Source organism: Glandiceps talaboti, chromosome 3 (genome assembly GCF_964340395.1).
Source record: "Glandiceps talaboti chromosome 3, keGlaTala1.1, whole genome shotgun sequence".
Lineage (NCBI taxonomy): Eukaryota > Metazoa > Hemichordata > Enteropneusta > Spengelidae > Glandiceps > Glandiceps talaboti.
Window position 1 is genome coordinate 23,158,685 of NC_135551.1, and position 24,182 is coordinate 23,182,866.

The window sequence follows — 24,182 nt, forward strand, 5'->3', positions numbered from 1 at the left end:
AATGTCTTCAAAGATTTCTCAAATGCGACTATAAATAAAAAACTGAGAGACAAACAAAATTAAAAAAACAGCAGACTGTAATACAAGCATACTGTTCAATATCCAATTTATTCTGTGCACAAACCTAGCCATTCAAACCATCAGTAAAATGAACACACCCAAGAAAAGATATTTACAAAAATTGATTTTCATGAAAACATTCTGTACATGCATAAAATTCATAAATATGAATGTACATTAAATTCTGTAATATACTATTACGCTAAAATTTGACAACATTGTCAAAAGTAACTTCAAAACATTCTGAAACATTTCTATCATACAGATTAATAATTTTCATAAATAAAAATACTATTTTTTCTCTACTGGTAATAATCCAGTTGAGTCTCAATATGTTGTGTTACCCTTTGACCCGAATGAGATGATCACTTATTCAAATGAGATGAAAAAAAAATAATTACAAAAAATATCAGGAGATGGATTAATACGAGAAGCATGACATCACAGTGTTAATTGCTGTGTGGGTGGCTATGCTTGAATTTGAAATGTCATCTCAGCTTCCCATTCCTCTAGACATGTTGAAAGATATCTTCAGATTCAAAGCCACAGAGAGCTTCTAGACTAAAAACGTATAGACTTTAGTTTTCCACTGTCAAAGTGTGAACAGATTTTCTATTCTGTTCTCAATACCTGTAAAAATATTTTTCATTAGTATGACTGTGGCAATTTTCCTCTTTTGCGAGATATGAAGAATCTAGGAAACATTTTCCGTGCTTAAAAAATAGATCTTTTCAAATAAAACCAAGTGAATATACGTTAGAGGCTGAAGTGAATTCAAAATCAGATAAGTATTAAAGCTACACTGGCTGCAACTAGAGAATTATTTATTGATCAGACAACTAACAATATATTGACTGGAAATTGTTAAAATATTGATAATAAGACACTGTCCATGTCAATTAGAGGTTAATTTTATCTATATGTCCTATAGTAACAGGTCAAAATCATGATTGCATTGGGGACACTGATTTTCTGGTATGGACCCAAAAATCAATTTGATTTGATTTTGTGTACCATACTATGTGTACAGCCATACAAATACATCTATCAACAGGTGATTCAATACTGATCAGGGTGTATAGTATTACCAGTAATTCATAATATCTAACAAAATAGTTTGACAAAATGTCAAAGTTGCAGCTAGTGCAGCTTTAATGAAATATACCTTTGTGACCATTTCTGTACCATAGATTAATTTCTACTATTAGTATGTACAATTGCAAGTTTCCTGCTGTCACCAGAATTACTTCTTTCTTTGTTTTAGCTACAAATAGTCAGGTTTGTGATCCTTTATTATGTTAAATTTCAATAGTCCAAGCTATTGCATTTATACTATCTCTTTGTAAATTTTGTGATGACATTCTGAAAATATAATAAATTCAATAATTTGTATCACATTGTAGTTGTATCAGTAAGGGTCTACTTTCAAAGATTTCTTTTTTTTATAATTGTGATCTTCCGATTACCACAAAACTCAAAAGTTTTATTTCAGATCTTTCTTAGATATGTGTCTTTGTACATATCTTAGTAACAGTTGTATGAATATGCAAATTACTAAACCCACACTTTTACAATGAAAGTTAGAGCTAAGAAATTCACATGCATTTGATTTGATGATTATACAATTTTCAAAAAACCAAATTACTTATACACACCTTAGCAAAACTCTCCTATCATTGATATCATCAGAAATTGCTATAAAAACATAATTTTCTCAATACTGTACCAGAAAAAGTAATTTGTTCTAACAAAATTAACTATTCATAAAAATGACAGTACTGATTGCAGAACTTATAAAAGTATGTTTTTGTTGATTGTGCCAATCCAGATTAGTTATCGGTGTTATTGTCAAAAAAATTCTCTACAATCAAATTCTTTGAAAATGGACGTTTTACATCTGATAATTTTTGGTGCCAAACTCAAAGAATAAATAACATATCTTAAAGCTAACTGTCATACTGTGTTTTCCCATGCTGTGCCAATATAGCTACAATATAATATTCTCATTGCAGAAGTGAGACTAATTCTTGTTACCTGCAATATCATTTTGTCTCATACTAAATGGTCCAGATAAATTATAATAATAATGTTAGTTTTTATAAAGCACTTTCCCACTCTGTGCTCAAAGCGCTTTACAAATATTACCCCAATTATTATAACAAGAAGGCTGACTTATTCTCATGTGTGTATAGAGCAATGCATGCGTGAAGAAGAAGTCATGGTGTCGATCCAAGACACATAACTTGGAACCTGAAATAGCAAATTACCTCATGCAAGAATGTCAAAATAGAACAAGGTTGACTCGATAGTAATGCATGTGTAGCTAGACTGAAAGTTATGGTGTCAGCCAAGAATTTGAATGATCAGGATTTTTATGATTCATCTAGGCAGTAACTTTTTATTTCAGGGTACCGAGAATTCTGATCCAAATAACTCTTTGTCAAGTGGATGACTGGAAATCATAGCCACCATCATATACACTGATTTCTTCTCAACTAAAAGTGACATATATTATTGGTTATTAAATAATTTGTTGTATTTCAGTCATGATTTAAAAGAGTTTCATCGACTCAAACTCTACATTGCTGAGTCCCTGAGATCTACAGTGCAACAAATCACACAGTGATTACTCCCTAAGTATGTGTCATAAAACAATACATGTACATATTACGTATCACAGAGTGAATAGTAAACTGATCTGGAATACTACAAGCAAGACCATGCAGTCTGTTCTGCAGTGTAAGCATGGCTATTTCAACTGAGGCTTTAATTCCATAATGCTCTTCTCTTCAACAGTGGTATAGTATGTTATTTCTACTGTAATAACAGTTCAACAGTTATTTCAACTTTTAAACTGAAATATATGCATTTGTAATTACAATATAGCATGGATATTTGTAGCCTTGAATCCATGCTGTCTTGTTCTACAGTACAGTATGGTACGGTACGGTACGGTACAGTACAGTACCAGTATGGTACACAGTACAGTACAGTACAGTACAGTACAGCATGGCCACTGTAGTCGGGAATCTGTGTTGTTCTATTCTACAGTATAGTATAGCTATCAGTAGCCTGGAATGCATGCTATATATATATAACTGATCATTCACATTACTTTGTGCTCAACATTACCACTTCATAAAACTTTCATTTCTGAGTCTACAAAACTTACATACGGGAATGAAATAACGTGCACTGTAGTAAGTATGGGTTGCAGGCTACCTTTAAACACTCAAAAAAGTGAAAGACATTTTACCATCATGGAAGATATCAAGTCATGTATAAGGAACACAGTTTGTGTTAAAATTAATGAATACTGATCTCAATTAATGTTTTGACCATGTATGATGGAAACTAGACTAAGATTTCAGCCGCTGTGGGCACTCTTCTCATCCCTCTCAAGGAAAAGGGATGATAAGGCCATCATAAGGGTGATGTATTATTACAGACTAGATGTAGACTAGTATAGATAAAACTGAGTTATCAGCTTTCGGACGCTTGGTTACATGAAAATGCAAGATTGCGTGTAAATAAAAATCATAGCACACCATTTTGAAACTCATGTAAATGTTTAGTATCAAATTTCACAGCTGCAAGACATATCCAAATACTACACAACCTATCAGCAAATATAAGCAATGTTTTTGAAAGCGGAAATCAATTTTTTCAAAGTTTGCAGTTAGAGCTTCTTCACACAAACTTGGACCCACTACTTGGTGATGTGGTCACATGATTGCATATTAAAGTCAGCTGACAGTTACAAAATTTCATTGGCTAGAAACATGCCAGAGAATTTGCATCAAGCATTCCTTATTAGGTAATTTATGTATTTACAGCTGCTCAGCTTCTTCAGTTTGATGTTCTAGATCATTTGATTCTTCATCTCTACTCATCCAGTATTCAGCTGTTCTCATCTCTGTCATTCGTGACATTGTTCGTTCAAAGGCAAAGATTTCCTCTTCTCCAGTAAATATACTTGCATTTGCAGCATCCTGTTGAAAGAAATAACAACAATACATGGACTTTAGCCAGATTTAGTAACAAATGGTAGTGATGAAGCTCAAACTGGTAAATTAATCTGCAGATTATGAGTCAGTTATCCTAACCTTTCGACCACCAAAACTTCACAAAAGATATGGAGAGAGAGAGAGAGAGAGAGAGAGAGAGACAGAGAGACAGAGACAGAGAGACAGACAGATAGACAGACAAAGAGACAGAAAGATTGACTTACCGCTGCCATTTCTAGATCTGCTATCATGATTCTTGCTGCTTTGATGTCATCTTCATGCAAGGTTGTTGTTAGAAATAATTCTTTGACTGGTACATCTGATGAACATACTAACCGCACCTGAAATGCAGACACAATAAGAAAACCATTGCATACAGGCTAAAGAGTCACAATAAAAAGTTATCTGCAATGACTGAGCACAAATATGGCTATATATCTCAAATTTTGATATGACCATGAAGCTTATTATCACATGCACATTAACGTAATTATTATATGAACATTACCGCTAACCTTATTACTACATCCACACACTAGTCAATCACATCAAATAAATACTAACCTTGTGGTCATAGAATGTATCAATTAAAATGATAAACCTTCTCGCTTCAGTTCTCTGGTTAAGACTCATCTGTGGCAAGTTCCTAATAATTACTGTGTGGAACTCTTGGCTAATTCTAATGTAATCTGCAGCACTCCTTGGCTAGAAAAGTATACAACAGATAGAAATAGTCATCTTTTGATAACGCTCTCTATCTTAACTCACAGCATGTATAGACTTAGCCAGGATGTATGTATTGTTTGGGATGATCATTCAGGATAGAAAAAACCCGGAATTACATTAATAAATTGTTCAAATACTCAGTATCTTCTTGCCACAACCTGAGAAAGGTGGGTAAAGCCCAGACTATTAAAAAAATCCTGCTGTATTTGGTCTAAAAGATATTGACAGACAGGTCTTTGTATTTCAAGATGTGCACAAAGAATAAAGTGTCAATCTCCCTCTTGGTATATTGTGTTTATGCAAATCAATCAATGTCTATCTGCATAAACTAGCCCACTGGCAATTAGACTGTAATGACATCATTGGTCTGGGCTTATCACCCTGCCCTAATAAAGGAAAGGGAGATTAGACCATGTCCACAACAGCTGACCTGTCAGTCTAGCTGGCCTTTCAGTACAAAATTTAAACCTCTAAAGCTTTACCGGTTCAAAGGTTACATAGTTAAAGTACCTGTTATATTATACTGTGCATACATAGCTAACATTCAGTATTTTGCTGAATGTGTAGAACCTAACTGAAAGTAACATTGAACGAGTATACACATACCTTAGCACAGAGTTCTGAAAAGTCGAAATCAGCTACACCACCACAACAAATAGGTACCTCTATTGTTCTACCCAGGAGATGGAGTGTTCTTGGTTCTATGGCTGGAAAGATATCATATAGTTCTCATGTCAGTATATGAAATATCTATGGCACACAAAATTACACATAGGTGGTACATTCATATAATATATGCAATGTGCATGGCAACTTACTCCATTCCCTTCCCCACCCCCTACAAGAAAACTCATGGCTCATTACAAGTACACCACATGCAAGATGTTTAGATGTTACAGCACTTGGGCTGGTAACATGGGAAAATAGTGCTGACAAAGATATGATGGACTTCAAAATACAGATATATTTATGTAATGCACAATATCTGTAGTGCAGCAACCAAGTACCAATTAATTTGTATCAACGAACCAAGTGATATATAATGTCCCCTTGACTGATATCCAGTATTTTCCTTACACCAAATTGTTTATATTTCCTTCATCTATTCACTCAGCTGCTTACCTGCATCCTCTCTCCTTGCCAGTTCTCCAAAGATGTGATCCAAGTCAGCATCAGCATCACGTTGAGTCTTGACAAAGTAGAGTTCACCATCCGCAGGCATTCCTAGTTGATTTTGAATAATGAAATTAAGCATACTAAATGTACTTAATAAACATATTCATTTTAATCCAGACCTTAAATGTGCATTCCTTGACTTTGTCTTCATAGGTATCAAAACACTTTCAAGGTACACATAGCAATAAATGGTGTATGGATTGTAGTAGACGGTGGTTTTGTACAGAGATGAATAGAATGACTTTGAAGCATCTGACTTTAGCAGTGGTTACGGCTTGTGAAATAACAAAGATGTGTTTGCTTACTCATAGCAATCTGGAACGAGACACAGTTCATGCAAAGACATACAATGTAATTAGTGGTGGTAACTTGTAAAAGTATAAACACTATGAGATCATGGATCCCATACATTGTAACCCAGTTTACTGATTAGAATGCTACATGTTATGACAATCAAATGTAACTGATACTGTTAAGATTACACACTGCAAGTTTATTTTACAACATGACTAACTTCCACAGATATAATTAAGTTGATAAAAACATCACATTAACCTACATCAGAGGCACCCACTATTGTTTTTGTATCAGTTTTCTTGTTGTCTTTACTTAGTTTGAAATTTGCATGAAGTTTTCTCTTAGCTCACTTCATTCAAGCGAATGCACCAGTGTTTTTTCATCAGTTGTATTTAGATTAGAATGAATCATTGTAATTTGACTTACCAATTTGTCTGTAGTCAATGCCTTGTTTTAATGACATAGTTTCACAATGGTCCTATAAATCAATGGAAAGGAATCAGATATTTACAAGTTAGGACATTTGCTAACAGCATATGTACTATATTTTAGTTGTTAGAAAAAATTTACCCAATGCACAAATAATAGCTGAGGTATGACTGTTGAATAATGAATAGGCTACTCTCACCATGAACATCAAGAGATACACATTTGATTAATGATGTCATCACAAGAGATTTTCCCATAAACCCTTGCAGGAAATCTCCAAAATGGCGGAACACATCACGTGCAACAGGACTTCTTCACAAGTTTTCAAAAGTTGAGTAAGTTACCAAGGTGCTATTTTATCACCCTGAATCATTTTTAAGTTGATAGCAGTGTACCAAAGGCAGAAATAAGTCTGACAAGAGTCCAGTGTTATGTACCCTTTAATGACAGCCAAATCTTGTTGTTGTGAGTCAAAATGATAAAACTGGCATTTCTGGTGAGTCACCAAATAGTAAGAGATATGGGAACACCAAATTTTCGTGTATCACTAGAAATTGCGTGCATCAGTGGCATGTCAAATTGGCTTAGAAGGCACACTGGACTGGACTTTTCCTGTAACTACATGTACCAGAAGTTGTGAAAAATAATCCTCACCTTCAAAACCTTAATGAATGGCACAAATGCACTCCTCTGAAGTCCATTTTTATAGAGGTCATCAGGATGTCGATTTGATGTTGCTATGACAACAACACCTTTATCAAACAATTCCGTAAACAGTCTCTTCAAAATCATTGCATCAGCTATGTCAGTTACCTAGGCAACAAAGAATAACAAATCATTAGAACTGAATACAAACCAGTAATATTTCATCTATATTTTGATAAATACACATGATTTCTTTATCCAGTGACATCAACCATTTTGTAATTTTCTTTCATTAATACTTTAACAAATGTATGATACTCACAGACACATTCAAAATATTTACTTCAAAAAAAAGGCATCACAATACAAATGCATGGGAGTATTACTTCATTCTTAAGTTGAAAATCTTTGCATTTATGAATTGAAAGCACTGTTTTTGTGTGTAACCCTTCATTTGTGCAACTGCCATTTGTGGAGCACCTAGTGACAAATATTTCACTTCACTGTCATGAGACCTGGGCGAGAAATAGTCACACCTTTCAGAATGAAAGTTTTGCTCAAAACTGTAGTTGTTTCTGAAAAGAAAACCAACCTGAAATTCATCAAAACAGAGAAGCCAGCTTTGTTCAATAATGTGATCAGCCACTTGTGGTATGGGGTCAAAGGGCACAGGTTTCTTCCCAGGAAGGAGTTTAGGTTGTTGCTTCTTAAGCTCATGAATCTCTGTAAAGAAGACAAACATGATAAACTAATGTATGGACGCTAATATTTACATCGCATTTTTTTTGGTCACAGTTCATAAATTGTTGGAAAAAATACATACAACTGTAAGCCACTTCATTGTACACCATACTCAAGTGACCCACCTTATCATAATCAAAAGAAGACTCAGATGAGAACACTTCACATGAGGACAAATGAGGCCTAAAACCACATGGCGGTACATTGTATGTGAACTTGATGACAGAGTCAACACATGTGGCTAAAACAACTCTGTCAGTTCCTAAAATATAACATGTCCTGAAACAAAGTTGGCTGTTTTCACTGGTTCAGAATGCAACCAACTTTTGCTGTACATATGAAACTCGGATAACGATGATTTCTTTAAGGGGGCTATGGTACCTGTCTACATCTGTATCAGGACTTTCACTTCTGGTCCAAAAGCTATCTCTGAACAGCACTCCTAGTGGCCAAACTATACAATCTCTTGTCTTTCTGGTAACTGAAATTGCATTACTGTAGATAGCAAATATCATTGAAGTATAGAGATTGGAGGGGCCTCCACTGTCTATGATTGAAGTTTGGTGTTAGAGACAGACAAACCTTTTTGGGTAAAAGGTGCTGCATAATACTAAAATGTGGACCATATATTGGAGATAAGGAAGGGGGTCATATTAATGTAAAACCTTGTACAACCTGTTGCCATGAGATAAATTCTAGGCCAACTTTTTCCTAATCTGGGACAACCTCGTGTGATGTTTACCTGCGAGATGGCCAGAACTTTGGTTACTGGATTATGGTGTAATTTGAGGTAACTTGATTTATAATAAAACTTACTTGCATGCACATCCAACATAAATGAATGGAAGTGAATTCTTTTCTTCCTGTCAATATCTACACATTTATACAACAAATCCATCAGCATAGTTTTACCAGATCCAACACTACCATACAGATACTTTCCTTTAGGTCCTGGTCTTTTCTTTTTCTTCTTTGCAAACATCTTTATAATGTATGAAGAGAAAATAAATAAGATTATTTTGTAGACTGTCTGAAGAAAATTCCAACTGATGCAAAAAGCTATTGCACATGAATATCTGTTGTTATTTTAAATATTCTTTATATGAGGCAAATGTCTGATTAGGATTAAAACTTGAGCATTAAAAAAAAATGCCTGGCAGACTCACACAGAAAGATGGTCCTGAACAAAAGAGTGGCTAATCTGTATGGCTCCACTGATTAGATAACATAAATACAAGAATATGAGACTGAATCATGAGCCTTTAATAAACAAAAACAGATACAATGTCCCAACTAGGTTTCACACTAATGTATATTTGTTAGTAATGTTACATACACATAATATTACTAATCCAAATCAAATTTCGAAATTCAAATATGGTCGCCACTTATGCAGCACCCAAGTGCCCTAGCAGGAGGAAACTAGAGTACCAAGGAAAAACCTACATTGTTCAGTAGGGTCAAACTGAGCATTACCCTTCATAAAAATCTTATATAAAGATCTGGGGAATTTGTAATGAAACCCAGTCGACTCTGGGTGGGTTCAAACTCTGACTGCAGTAATAAGAGGCACATAAGCTACCCGCTTGGCTGCTGACAACCCATGCTTCATCAGCCAATTTATAGAAAACACACACAAAGTATTGTATTGTATTGTATTGTAAGCATGAAAACATCTTATACATAATACTAATGATCATATTAATACAACACACCTTATCCCAGAAACCTGGCTGTGTTGGTTCATAGCCCTCTATTCTATCATGTAAACTTTGTAGATGTCGTACAATTTTCTTCTGGTATGGGTCTGCTTTGAGTTCTCCTTTTTTTACAAGTGATATATAGTATTTAAGAGGTCCACTGCTTGGATCTGACTCAACAACTTTAATGTCTGATTTTTCTGGTTCCACAAGTGGTTCATCTTTCAGTGGTGTTGTCGTGGCAACATGTTGCACTATGGGAGAAAATGACATAAATGTTAAAAAGGTTTTTAAAAAATTATCACCTGTAATTTTGTGTACTTTTATTACTATGTTTGAACTTTCTGTTTTTGTAATTGTAACCAACAGTAGAGTATGCCCTCTAATGAAAGACAAAATTCTTTATTGTGTTTCTATGATGAAAACTGGGTTTAAATTGCTATGTGTCAGTTGCACATCAAATTGACTGAGAGGGTAAACTGATGAACTACTGACACAGGGAAAATTTGAAGCATGTCTTATTTCTAATGGTTTAGAATTCTTAAATGTACATGACATACAAATATGAAGATTTTAGTGCATCAAGTGTTTACTATGCATTGTTACATAAGAATCAAAGTATTTGCCATGTGTGTTCTGGACTAGCCCAGAGACTTGGCTATCTGACTTGACATACTGGCTTGACAGTATAGCCTAAAGACTTGGCTATCTGACTTGACATACTGGTTTGACAGTATAGCCCAGGGACTTGGCTATCTGACTTGACATACTGGCTTGACAGTATAGCCCAGAGACTTGGCTATCTGACTTGACATACTGGCTTGACAGTATAGCCTAGAGACTTGGCTATCTGACTTGACATACTGGCTTGACAGTGTAGCCTAAAGACTTGGCTATCTGACTTGACATACTGGCTTGACAGTATAGCCCAGAAACTTGGCTATCTGACTTGACATACTGGCTTGACAGTATAGCCCAGAGACTTGGCTATCTGACTTGACATACTGGCTTGACAGTATAGCCCAGAAACTTGGCTATCTGACTTGACATACTGGCTTGACAGTATAGCCCAGAAACTTGGCTATCTGACTTGACATACTGGCTTGACAGTATAGCCCAGAAACTTGGCTATCTGACTTGACATACTGGCTTGACAGTACAGCCCAGAAACTTGGCTATCTGACTTGACATACTGACTTGACAGTATAACCCAGAAACTTGGCTATCTGACTTGACATACTGACTTGACAGTATAACCCAGAGACTTGGCTATCTGACTTGACATACTGGCTTGACAGTATAGCCCAGAAACTTGGCTATCTGACTTGACATACTGACTTGACAGTATAACCCAGAGACTTGGCTATCTGACTTGACATACTGACTTGACAGTATAGCCCAGAGACTTGGCTATCTGACTTGACATACTGGCTTGACAGTATAGCCCAGAAACTTGGCTGTCTGACTTGACATACTGACTTGACAGTATAGCCCAGGGACTTGGCTATCTGACTTGACATACTGGCTTGACAGTATAGCCAAGAGACTTGGCTATCTGACTTGACATACTAGTTTGACAGTATAGCCCAGAGACTTGGCAGCTGAGACTTGGCTATCTGACTTGACATACTAGTTTGACAGTATATCCCAGAGACTTGGCTATCTGACTTGACATACTGGCTTGACAGTACAGCCCAGAGACTTGGCTATCTGACTTGACATACTGGCTTGACAGTATAGCCAAGAGACTTGGCTATCTGACTTGACATACTAGTTTGACAGTATAGCCCAGAGACTTGGCAGCTGAGACTTGGCTATCTGACCTGACATACTGGATGACCTTTTCAAGCTAGACAGCCAAATCTTTGAGCTAGTTCTGGACACTTGGACAATTGCAAGTTTTATGAAATGACTAGATTGCTGATTAAGATGTTATACAAATTCTAAAATGTTTTTGAACGTTGTTTTCGATTTTACTTGGTCTAATAAAATGTGGTCCATTGTCCTTTACCAAATTACAACTGTGTCATTAATTGCCCCCAAAATATTGCTTCCTAAAGGAAAAACATACAGGAATGGAAACCACCGCTTCCTTAATATGGAACTACTACAAATATATTTCAGTGTAAAATTTGATCTAAAAACTTGTAGTAAACTAATGGCCTAAAAATGGGGTATTGCTATTGGTTTTTGGTCGAAAAAGTTCTAAACTGGGATCTGGGGTCGGCACTGGCCGTACATCCCTAACAGAGTTGGTCAGTGGTACCGCCCCCGAGCATATATCATTACCAGACAAGGAAAACGTATCTGTGCATATATAATCTATGCTCTATCCTTATCAACGCCAACATCTGAGATAGGAATATCTCCTGTCAACGTTACAAAACACACTCGCCGAGTTTGCCGACCGGCGACCGTCATCAACTGAACATATTTACTTTGGTATATATGGATAAGAAAGCACGACCATGTTGAAACACAGACCATGACTCAGTGGTTAGCAGGAGGTGACAATAACATCAATGTTGAGAACTGTACCACTCGTACTATTACTTTTGACCTAGACCTGTGTTGACCGAATGTCATTCCTATCGCTTCAGAAACCGACAAAATCTAATTCCTGAGAAAGTATGACAGTTTTTTGAACAAACATTATACAGTACCTCCAGCAGTTACAGCTGTTGTCTTTAGTCGTGTTACTATGTGTCTAGATAGACGAACTCGCCGACAAAGTAGACAAAATCCCTGAGACACGAACGCGACATTTCTCGCCATAATATTAACCTACTTTGAACTCTTGTCTGTGACGTCACTTCCTAGTTCTGTCTTTTCGCAGATTTACCTCGTACAGAGACAAAAAATAATTCCCATAAATAATTTAATTTTTTTATTTATCCTTACATATATTTCGTAAATAATCAATTATTTAGATTAAATTTTAATCTTTCTTTCTCTGAAACTTCTGATGAGAAATATTTATAATCACTTAAATATTTGTAGAATAATTTTGTGCGTACGTGGTTCTATATTACATTTCAAGATGGCGGACGACCAGCTCAATGCCGATACTCGTAGAATGGACCCCAAAAAACAAACCTTAGATGACGCTTACGCGGCACCAGCGAACTTCTTAGAAATTGATGTATGCAATCCAGAAACACACGGTTTTGCTAAAAAGAGATATACAGACTATGAAGTTCGAATGAGGGTAAGTAAACTCAGTCGCTGGTGAGGTGAAAGGGGTGGTAACCACTCGCTACGTATGTACATGCATTCAACACAGTGTAGCACTTCGCACACTTGAACGTTTGGGGCAAGCGTTTACACTTCCGTTACAAGTAGAAGGCGGTGTTCTAGTTCCGTTCGATAGTGTACCAGCATAACACGATCGCAATTAGTATTTCGATCTTGGATCGTTCAAAGACATATGTGTGACTTCAAAAAAGCGTGTGTTGACGCTTGACGTGAGCATTTTGTCACCTCATTGAGTTACAAAATACACATTGTGAACACATTTATACTATCCATTCACTGCGAAAAACACGTCACCCAGAAGTCAACACATCTTGGGCGTAAAGAGAAATATAAAAACAACATTTTCATCTCATCACGTAAAAATCATGTAACTTCTGGTTTATTTTCCATCATAGAATATTTTTTGATGAAGGACAAAATCAATAGCCTTCACAATTCTATTGACTTTAGAAAAGAAGGAAGTTGTTACTATACTAGTTCATTGATGGTTCCAAACTGAGACAATAGGCGACAAGGACAATTACATTCCTTCCACTATCCATAAAGACCAGAGCATGGCTACTGCATGGCCAGAGCTTCAATCCAAGTTTCTCACATTAGTGTTACCATGGTGTTATCTTATCAGTGTGGCCAAAAGGATTGTTTATATAGGATTATTCTTTTGTTCTGGACCAATTTTCTCTGTAATTTTGCCAGACAACTGCTATTCACACCAAAATTGTTTTTATAATCTTATCTGGGCCATAAGTTAAATCTCTGTTATATCAGAGACAGTGGAGGGGACTGTCTGTGGTTATATCGACATATTATTTTCTTGAACTAAATTTTGAGCAGCTTTTATAATATATTATTATTAAAACAGTGTACTCAAAAGTTAGCTGAATTACTGGTCATATGTTTTGTCTATTTCTGTCAACTTGACCAATTCCAGAATCTGTGCTTTTACACTTCATAACCCCTGAGGTTTTTCAAAATTTCAACTACAAAAAATATATGTAAATGATGAACATTGTGGCAGTCTTATTTATCTCCTTTGAAATTTGAGGGTGACACAGAGCTTATAGGAAGTTTATCACTTCAATACTGAGAAAGCATCATTGCATGTACATGTATACAATGTATCATTGTTGATAATTATTAACTGAATGGTAAGCAGATGTCTCTACTTCCATTTTTGTTCAAACAAATCAGAAGGACCCTTTCAAAGACATTGTATGTATGTATGTATGTATGTATGTATGTATGTATGTATGTATGTATGTATGTATGTATGTATGTATGTATGTATGTATGTATGTATGTATGTATGTATGTATGTATGTATGTATGTATGTATGTATGTATGTATGTATGTATTTTCTCCTTGAGAGAACAAGTCTAGCAAGTGTATCAAGTAGAAACTAAACAAAATGAGTACACAACAATGATATACAGCAAATTGAAATACAGTTGAATCAATGCCTTTTCACAGCTATTACATTACAATATACAATGTATGTATGCAATAATTTGTTGATATCTTTTCAGCTTCTGTAAAATTCAAATGATGTACATGTAGTTTACAAGGCAATCCACAACACACTAGCTCTATGAGATGTTATAGTATTAGTCATCCTTTTCATTCACCAGAACATGAGGGAGTGACAGGAGTGGGGGGTGGGGGTGGTGTTACCATCTTGAAAATTGATGGGGTGGCAGGAGGGTGGTGGGCTGGTGGTGGGGGTGGTGTTACCATCTTGAAAATTGATGGGGTGGCAGGAGGGTGGTGGGTGGTGTTTTACTGTTACCATCTTGAAAATTGTTGTACTAGTCAATAGTAGCTGAATGAATGTTACTACATGCACCAGCATCCCAAGCCAAAATTATGGAATTACTGGTATGTATAAAATACATTTTTGATGGTGCACCAGTTTAGAATGCTTGTAAAACTAATTCTCACCAACGTCAACAACACGCTGAAGTCTATTCAGACTAACAGTGCCACAAATAGTATTAAACTAGCCCAGAGAAATTGTCTTGGTGTTGATATTTAATTTCAAAAATATCTCCACACCAAGACAAGTCTCTGGGCTTCTGCTGACCTGTTCTAACCACTTGTATTTTCTTGTTGTCTTGTATCAGACAAATTTGCCAGTATTTAAATTGAAAGAATCATCAGTACGAAGGCGATATAGTGATTTTGAATGGTTACGAGTTGAACTAGAAAGAGACAGTAAGGTAGGTATCATGACAGTACTTGTAACAATTATACTTACTTTTGATTACCAAACTTGAGGCTACTATGTACAGGTCACCTGATCTCTGAGGGATCTCCCCAACCATATCATGTGAAAGTCAGTCAGTCATGAATATTCATAATGTTGTCAGTAGTTGATAATGAATTGGTACGTGTTGATTTGCAGGTAAAATAACAGGTAAATGCATAGTTGAGTAAACTTAAATGGACAGGTTGGAAACTTTTTGTTCACATGTTGTACAAGTGCCTGTCAGAGCACTAGTCAGCAACCATCTTTTGAAGTAATGTCTGTTGGGATCACTTTATCACCTTGCCCATGAATGGATTAGCTTTCTGGTGTTGGAATTCCCAACTTGCAAACCTTATCCACAGCCGGGGATGGGCTTGGGGGACCTGGGGTGGGATGGGCTGATGTTAAGCTGTCTTTCAAAACATGACCATAGCACAGCCATAGGCATAAGCAATCATGTCCCCTTCCTGCACCTATTGTGCCTTTTGAACCTAGAAATTAATCAGTTCATCCCTTTATATATACAGATTGTAGTGCCACCATTACCTGGAAAAGCTTGGAAGAGGCAGCTACCTTTTAGAGGTGATGATGGCATTTTTGAAGAAGATTTTATTGAAGAGCGAAGGCAAGGCCTTGAAGCCTTTATAAATAGGTAAATATTTTCACTATTCAAACATGAGAATCTGAAAGTTTTGAAGACTTGCAAGGAACATGTAATTATATATTATTATTATTCCTCAATATTTTTCTTTGTTCAGCCAAGAAAATGTGAGTGACCTAAGGGGCCTTGTCGACTTGTACTCAACAAACGCGTGAAAAATGAAATGAAATATTTGCACGATTTAATTATATCTTCACACGCATACATATAATTATGAAATATCGTGAAAAATAATGGCTATTTGGAATGGTTGGGATCATATTTCGAGCACTGCAGAGCAGTGATGTAGACACAGGTTGTTGTGGCATTGAGCAACCAGGGTATATAATCCATATTTTCTGTTCAAAGACAATAACTTGACTTGTGCACTGTCCATTTATTCTTTCATCCTCACAAAATGTAGTGCTGAAAAATTGAAAATGTTTTCATCCTGTGTGTAATGGTAGTCTTTTGGTTGATTTAGTTCAATTAAACGTCAGTTAGTGCTGTAAGCAGGGCAAAGTGAGTGTGTGTGTGTGTTTGAGTGAATTAGTAAGAAAACAATCTAAATTTAAACACCTGACGGGCCGTATGCAGAGATTCTTAGAAGGGATACTACTTTGAATGAGGAGTCAAGAAATGTTCAAAGCTGAGTGAGTAGACCAGTAGTATGCAAATTACATCAAAAAGGAAATTTTGGTCAAACCTCGAACTTAAAAAAAAATTGTAGAAGATGACAACATTATGTTACAGTCAGTATTCAGGGAATGACTGCACCTTGAATGACTCACTGTTGTTGCTCATCAATACAGTTTTAATGCCGTCAATCTACAGTATACAAATAGCCAATGTAATGCTGGCTGTGCTCTAAATTAACCAAAGCTTTGGCAAGCAGGCACATTTTGATGAGTGTCTCATCAAAATTTCTGAACTCTCTCACGTCCATGTCCCAGTGAATTCATTTATGTATCATCTGATATTCTTCTTTTCTTTTACAGAGTTGCAGGCCACCCCTTGGCACAAAACGAAAGATGTCTTCATATGTTCCTGCAGGAGCCTGTAATAGACAAAAATTATGTCCCTGGCAAGGTTCGGAATACATAGAAAACTTGTACATGGTCATTAAGATTAACAGTAATGAGTAAATGGCTCAAACAGCGACTCTTTCCATAATTTCAGAGCATGTGAAATCTGCTCTGTAGTTTAAAATCATTTAGGCAAAAAAAAATAATTGTGTGTTTCCAATAACTTGACCTCAGAAAATAGGGTATGTAGGTGGGGATTTTATTTTTATTTTATTTTATTTAATCTTTTTAATTGTTTTTAATTTTGAAAAATGGTGCTTCGACCCAAAACAAACAAGATGTCGGTCAGAATACTCCTTCTGTGAGTTTGATGAAACATGTACAGACATCGCTGGGGAAAGAAAACCGACGTGCATGAAGGTCAAGACGACAAAGAATTTCTTATCTTTTTGTTATAAACTGTTTAAAAAAATAATTAGGATCGCAGGCTTAAACTAGGTTCGGTCAGGTTATCAGAAACACACAGTTTTTTTATTTGGCTTTATTACATTTTAGTTTTTTGCCAGGAAGGAATTGAATAATAGTCAATGGCAAATATAATTGTAAATCCAATGTTATATTTTTGTTGTTATTGTCATCCCATTTTGTAAAGTATACTAGCGTCAAATATTAAGTATTTAGTTATTCCTACATGTCACTATTATGAGATGCAATGTAGTGTAGTAAAATGCTTGCTGGTACAGTGTTTTTGCTAAGGGTTAACAGCTCTCTTTATTATGAAAGAGGAATTTGGTATTAAAAATTTACAATTCGCAATGCAATTAACAAAGAATTTTGGCAGAAACCTTAGTGATAATCTGTGTAATACTAGTTTAGAAAAGCTCAAGAATTGTTGTTCCGACTTAGCTTGTTAAGCTAGGTCAGTGCTGTGTCCGGACTGAACTGTCAACGAGCTAGCTCAGTGCAATACTATATTGACGCATCAGCATAGTGTTAACACCAGGCTGGCAGTAACACCCTAACAGCATTCGTTCAACAACTTTAAATGTTTATTTCCAAACCAGCCTAATGTTTACATCTGGCTCGCAAAGTGTTTTAAACTGGCCAACACGGTGTTAACACCAGGCTAAACGGGTGTAGCAAATAGAAGAGTGATTCTTACGTTATGCTACACATACCTACTGCCTTTAACAAAAACACTGAGGTACTTTATATCACTATAACAAACATGTACATTAACTTTCCTGTATTTAGATAAGAAAATATTGTAATGCATGTGTTATGTTAAAAGTTAGAATGTGGTATCTTAGGATCGTTTTTTTTTTTAATTTTGTGTAAAGATTGTATGCATGTGTACTTGTAGAAGTAATTGAGGTTAAGGTACTTTTCAATATTAAACACCTTTAGTCTCCTTAGATTTAAAATTCCACAAACTATTTTGAAACACAACTGATAATGGATGAATAGGTGCCATGTATTCATCAATAGTTTTGTTCCAATAGTAACTTTTAGAACCAACATATATATGTGTACAACCTTACCGAATATAATAATGTACATGTATAATTATCAAATATAATTAGGTAAACTAATTATTACATATTATTATCACATATATGTGTTTTACATTCGTGTTATATACCTATTTCTTAGATATGCTTTGCCTCATCTTACATTACAATGCTCTCAGTACTTCTTGCCCTGTGCAGGTTTCCCCCCAAAACTTATGAATATCTTTTGATTAATACTTCTGTTTTCAAAAGAGCAAAATTCGTCACATTGAAATCGAGAAAAAATGCGTCAGCTTACTTCCTTTTATTCAATTTTCTTCAAAAAGTCTGCGGAGGTGCAAAGCTAGTCAAAGAGTCAAATGTTCTTTTTGTAATGTACTACCTACTACGTAAGCGCACTATGTTGTATTATAAAAATGGAAATGAAACTCACTGTAGTATTTGTGCAGACTCAAACTCACCTTCACTAATCCAAAATTATTTACTTATTAGTTTTTCTTACTGTACAAAATCCTGCACCAATGTAAATGTTCATCAGAACTTAGTTTGGCACAATGGAAATATCTCTTTTCAGAACCAGTTTATCCTTCAGAAAGATATCGCGTAAACCTTTATCTTGACTATGGTGGAAGTAACATGGCTTTAGTTTCTGTCTTTATTGAGCCTTGCCAAACAGTATGACATCCTTGCTGAAATATTAACCTGCATTTGTTTACATGTATTTAGGTCTCTTACAAACCTATATATTCATGTACAGCATCTGTTGGTACCTTATTATCAAGGGTGCAAAAGTCCTACCTAATACAGTCCCTACAAATTAATAGAATCATTGATGTTTCAAATAAAACAAAATAGAGGCAAGAGCACACTACTGGACAGTTACTGTTCCTTGTTCACGTCAGTTTTATATCTACGAAGTTATAATCATGTAATTCTTGAATTATTGGAACAAAACTGTTGACAAGTGTATGAAGTTTAAACTCATATTTTATCAGTTGTAAATCAAACTGTTTGGTGAAAGTACTTAGAAAATGGTCCAAATTATTTGAATCAAATGTCAGATTTTTGATAAACTGTCAATATAAAGCTATTAACAACGGCAGCTCCATCAGTAGCTGTATAAATTGCTAGCTTGCATCGCTTGAAGAAACATATTGATTTGTCTAAAAGTGATTTAAGAAGTTCTACCTTTAAGTTTTGTATACTAACACTGACTGCACTATTAACCAAGGTATATTTGTACAGGTATTGCAAATACTGTATAATGACATTCTCTTCTATATATTCAGAGATGCCGGTATAAAATTGATGACTGGTATGCATAACATACTAGTAGTTAACTAATACTAATTATTCTTAGGTTGTCAAAGCTAGCTACCCTAGACAGACCACTTAAATTAAAATATTACAAACCTAATTTTATCAGAATCTTATCAATATAAGGACAACTTGTCAAGATATGTCAACCTTTTGTCGTTCACCATCCACATAAACATCATTTGGGGAAGAATTTTAACACGGTATCTCTTATGTACAAACAAGAACAATTTCTGTAGATTTACAACGGCTCCTTTTAAAATTCAGTATTTACATTGCACTTTTAAATAGTGACAGAAAGGAGAGTGTAGCATTAATTTACCTGTATTTTGTACCAATACAATTACAGTAACTGTCAAGAATCTTTTGTGCCAAAGTTTTATGAATATCTAATTTCATCTTATGCCCTCAGAAAAGTATGGACACGACAACATTAAATTAGTACCAGCCGAGTCTTCATATATCTTTTAAAGTCAACAAGACTGCAATATATTTACTTCTACTTTCTAGTCTTGTAAATCAGTGATGAATTTTAAGTTATATTCAAATTTGGTTTAAAATTTTCTGTTGACTTGTAAAGGTTATGTAACGTATGAATTAAAGGCCCAAGTCAGATTAGGGTTAAAATTTTGTTCAGGCTAAGAAAAAAAGTTTCGTAAAAAAATTTGTTGTGAACAAAGGATTGGGCTGACCTAATCCATATGGCTCAACGTATGAGATCGTACTTCTTTAAAATATGGGATTCAAGCATTGAGCTTTTAGTCAGTGTTTGACTGCTATGTATAGATTTTTTATGACGTTGCAGTGTCCCCCTCCCCCTAAAACAACTTATTGTCTCTGATATTTGTAAGTACATGAGGTGAGACATTTACAGAATTAGTCCACAGAATTTGATTTCAAAGATAGGAAAGCTTTAAAGAAGGAAATTAAGTTCAAAGCACTGAAGGAATGTACTTTTTTCGCTTCCTGTTATTTTTTTTAGTTGTGTACAGTCATTGTAGACATTTGATGCTTGTAGTGCGGACCATTTAAAAGTAAGAGTGAACATTTGCATGCTGGATTCAGGAAATGTCATCTTGAGCAAAAAAGCAGGGTTGAAAAAAAAATTGTCTTCAGTTCATTACCGTTTTTGTCTTTCAGGAAATTCCAAATTAAGACATCTCTTAATGCTCTGCTATTTTGCCACGATGTCGGAAAGCCTGAGAAAACCAGCCCTATTTTTCTTCGGTAACGACTGATGTGAGCTATATATTTGGATAACCATTTGTAAGAGATATCCCCAACTGCTAATTTAATTTAGTGGTATTTTATATTCTGTAATTTTTGTCATTTATCTGAGCGGTTTGTAGCACCTGTAGTATTAATAATGTTAATAGGCCTCAAAGCACATTAAATTCTGTGGTCTTGGAATTTTTTTTTCTTTTACAATGCCTCGGTGTCTCTGTGTTCCCCATGCCATTGCATACTAGTGTCTCTCAGTTTTATTTATCTCCTCCTCCCATGCCCATCACCCCTGCTGTCTGCATGCTATTGGAATATCCCATTGGAAGTTAATGTCATGGATGGAACACTTCACTGGTAAGTGGGGTGATTGACTGAATGACATATATAGAAGTGATGACTTCATTCATGTCTGATGGTTCTGATGAATAGAAGTGATGACTTCATTCATGTTTGATGGTTCTGATGAATACTGACCTCAATTAACCCTATTTGTTTATTTCATGAAAATGATAATTGTTATGCAAATTAATGTAACAACTGTTTCTGTATATCCAAATCAGTGGTATGAGTTCTCAGGCAAAAGAAATGTACAACATATGACAATGAAATTTCAAAATTCAGAATTTTGAAAAGTTTAGATGGCATATTTGTATTACATTGATTTCCAAATGTCCCATGAGTGTACTAGAACTAAAGTATTTATCAGTATATTTGGTAAGGTTTTGAACAAAAAATGTAAAAGGGGAAAGTAATAAAGTTTTTCCTGTATATTCACAGCCATAGTATTGGGTGACAACCTTTTAAAATGTGTGAAATAAGTGGTGAGATTTAACGTGTTATGCACCTTGGAAATGAACTTCAAACTTTTGCTGGTATTTAGATCAAGAAAAATTGCAAATCTAGGGTCATTGTACAAACTTTTGACGTGGAGGTTTTAATAAAATGATAAAATTTAGTCAATTTTTAGAATCCAATATGGCTGCTGAATACTGTGGTAACTCTAAACCATTAAATTTGTTTATTATTTCAAAATGACCAGGAACAAGCTTTCATATGGTTAAGTTTGGAGAGAATTGAAGAACATTTGTTCCCAAAGTACATTGTTAACAGAGGCAACAAATATGCTGATGATCACAAATTTACATAATTCTGTATTATGTCAAATTGTCCTTATATCATATCTGATGAGAGCTCTTACAGTTGCTAGGAATATTTCAACATATGTCAGGCATTGGATTTAAGAATATTTCAGTATAAACAAAAGTAAGAACCAAATGCACACAACTTTATAAATTAAACTGTTTCATGTGTAAGTGAATTATTGTAAAAAGGTTGCACCGATGTAAGTGTATTTTTCTAGCGTGAGAGTTCTACTAATTCTCTGTTAGAAGACCTAGTTATTTGAAAGGGTTCCTTCTGCATATGTTACTCAAAAAACTTACGAATTAGTAATTTCATAGTTCATAATATCATGCATATTTCAATACATACCACTAAAAGTACATGTACATACATACGTGGACCAATATTTTGACATGATTTACTAATATGTCAAATTTATCACCAGGAATAATTAAGAACAGCACTTGCACAAATTATTTTAAGAAACAGTTTTTGTTACAAATATTCAATCTGTTGATATAAGCTCAGAATTTTTTTTTCACAAGTTCTTTGTTAGTATTGTAAACATATTTTGGCGAATTAAACTTTTGGCAGACTGTTTAGTACCTGTGATATGCATATTAATTTGGAGGACATTGCAAGCGGAAACTAGACACTACTTGTAAATAACTTATCCTGTTGGCCTGCCATATACTCAGTGCAAATATTGTTGACACTTTTGACACCAGCTGAATATAGAAATATGACATCGTGCAAAGTATGTTTGTTAGTGGGACTTGTTTCTGCAAAAAATTAAAGTGCATATTCACCGAAAATAATCCAGCGCCATACAGCATATGACTACAGTAGAAGACCATGCATACTGAGCTGTTTTACCTTGACTGTGGTACTGCTCATTATAACACATTCTGTTCACATGATAAATATCATTTTGTATTAAATACAAAATTTCTATGGAAACATGTAATGTCATAGCTTACGTTCTACCCAGTGCTACGAGATTCAGTAATTTGAAATAACTTGAAGTCACCACACTAGGCTTGTAATGACATAGATCTATCACCCTATCCTTTTTTTATCCTGTTTTTGTACATATTATAAATTGTGTTCAGTACAAATATTTATCTTAGAATACACCCAGTCAATAAATGGTGCCTTCTAAGTGGCGAGCGACACAGTGTTTATCAATTTGTCAACAGATGTTTCATTAGTAGTACTCTAGAGGGCGCCATCTATTACAAAGGTGTAAAGTTGATTAGGTCAGCTATTGAATGTGTCATACAAAATCTTTTTGATCAACTTTCAACATAAATGCAAAATGACATAAATTTCTGAGCCATGGTTGTATTACAAGGATTATGAATTAGTGTGATAAGTTGATGTAGGGTATTGTGATTTGCAAAATATTCACACAGTGGTTCATTGGCATTTGTATATTGGGCTGGTACATGGTATAGCATGCAGAATGGTAACTTGGTAACCAAAGTTATCTGTTTTAGAACTTCTAGAGGTTATTTTTACTTGTGGAGAAACTTTGATTTATTGTTAGAAAGTTTGCATTTGTAATTGTAATACAGAAACTATATGCCCAATGTCATAAGTTATGAAAGTGACCAGTTTCCACTGGTTTGCTGATGTAATGATCCGAGTAAACATGCATCTGTCAGTTTCATTATAATTGTATTAAGACTGCTCTCACATACATATATTTTAGATCTATATTTTCAGCGAGGTTTTACAGAGCTGCCTATTACAAAGCCTTTGTACATTTTGCTGTAGACAGGAGTAGAAATGATTCGTCATGAATTGTTTTAATCAATAAATAACCATAGTGATAACATACTTTCACAAATGTCTCTTTATGAGGTGAATTGTGTTCATGTGTGGAAATGTTTTTTTTTTTAAAAACGAATTGCTACTGTTTTCGTGTGTCATTTTTCCCCTCAGAATATACTAAAACTTCTGACACTAACTTGCGTTTTCATTTATACATATGCTTTTGTGGTCTGTCTATGTATGTATGTATGTATGTATGTATGTATGTATGTATGTATGTATGTA

General features: G+C 34.9%; 2 protein-coding genes across 2 annotated transcripts; one reads left to right on the forward strand and one right to left on the reverse strand.

The window, feature by feature from the left end:
* Positions 1 to 98: 98 nt before the first annotated feature.
* On the reverse strand, positions 99 to 12,576 carry LOC144432958 (AFG1-like ATPase). Its single transcript, XM_078121272.1, has 11 exons — positions 12,445 to 12,576; positions 9,797 to 10,035; positions 8,898 to 9,063; positions 7,933 to 8,063; positions 7,350 to 7,508; positions 6,693 to 6,744; positions 5,916 to 6,017; positions 5,400 to 5,500; positions 4,632 to 4,772; positions 4,292 to 4,408; positions 99 to 4,052 (listed from the first exon to the last, which is right to left on the reverse strand). The coding sequence occupies exons 1-11, from the start codon at positions 12,554 to 12,556 to the stop codon at positions 3,891 to 3,893; spliced, it is 1,482 nt and encodes a 493-aa protein (XP_077977398.1). The 5' UTR covers positions 12,557 to 12,576; the 3' UTR covers positions 99 to 3,890.
* A 245-nt stretch (positions 12,577 to 12,821) lies between these two features.
* LOC144432962 (sorting nexin-12-like) lies at positions 12,822 to 23,942 on the forward strand. The gene is made up of 5 exons (XM_078121276.1): positions 12,822 to 12,989; positions 15,158 to 15,253; positions 15,810 to 15,934; positions 16,921 to 17,011; positions 20,916 to 23,942. The coding sequence occupies exons 1-5, from the start codon at positions 12,822 to 12,824 to the stop codon at positions 20,928 to 20,930; spliced, it is 495 nt and encodes a 164-aa protein (XP_077977402.1). The 3' UTR covers positions 20,931 to 23,942.
* Positions 23,943 to 24,182: the final 240 nt, after the last annotated feature.

Excerpts from the sequence above, each read along its gene's own strand:
- LOC144432962 (XM_078121276.1), top strand. The coding sequence starts at position 12,822 with ATGGCGGACGACCAGCTCAATGCCGATACTCGTAGAATGGACCCCAAA. Across the intron at positions 12,990-15,157 it reads ACTATGAAGTTCGAATGAGG|ACAAATTTGCCAGTATTTAA; the intron begins GTAAGTAAACTC and ends GTCTTGTATCAG. Across the intron at positions 15,935-16,920 it reads CTTGAAGCCTTTATAAATAG|AGTTGCAGGCCACCCCTTGG; the intron begins GTAAATATTTTC and ends TTTCTTTTACAG.
- LOC144432958 (XM_078121272.1), bottom strand. The coding sequence starts at position 12,556 with ATGGCGAGAAATGTCGCGTTCGTGTCTCAGGGATTTTGTCTACTTTGT. Across the intron at positions 6,745-7,349 it reads CATTCATTAAGGTTTTGAAG|GACCATTGTGAAACTATGTC; the intron begins GTGAGGATTATT and ends ATTGATTTATAG. Across the intron at positions 4,409-4,631 it reads ATACATTCTATGACCACAAG|GTGCGGTTAGTATGTTCATC; the intron begins GTTAGTATTTAT and ends TCTGCATTTCAG.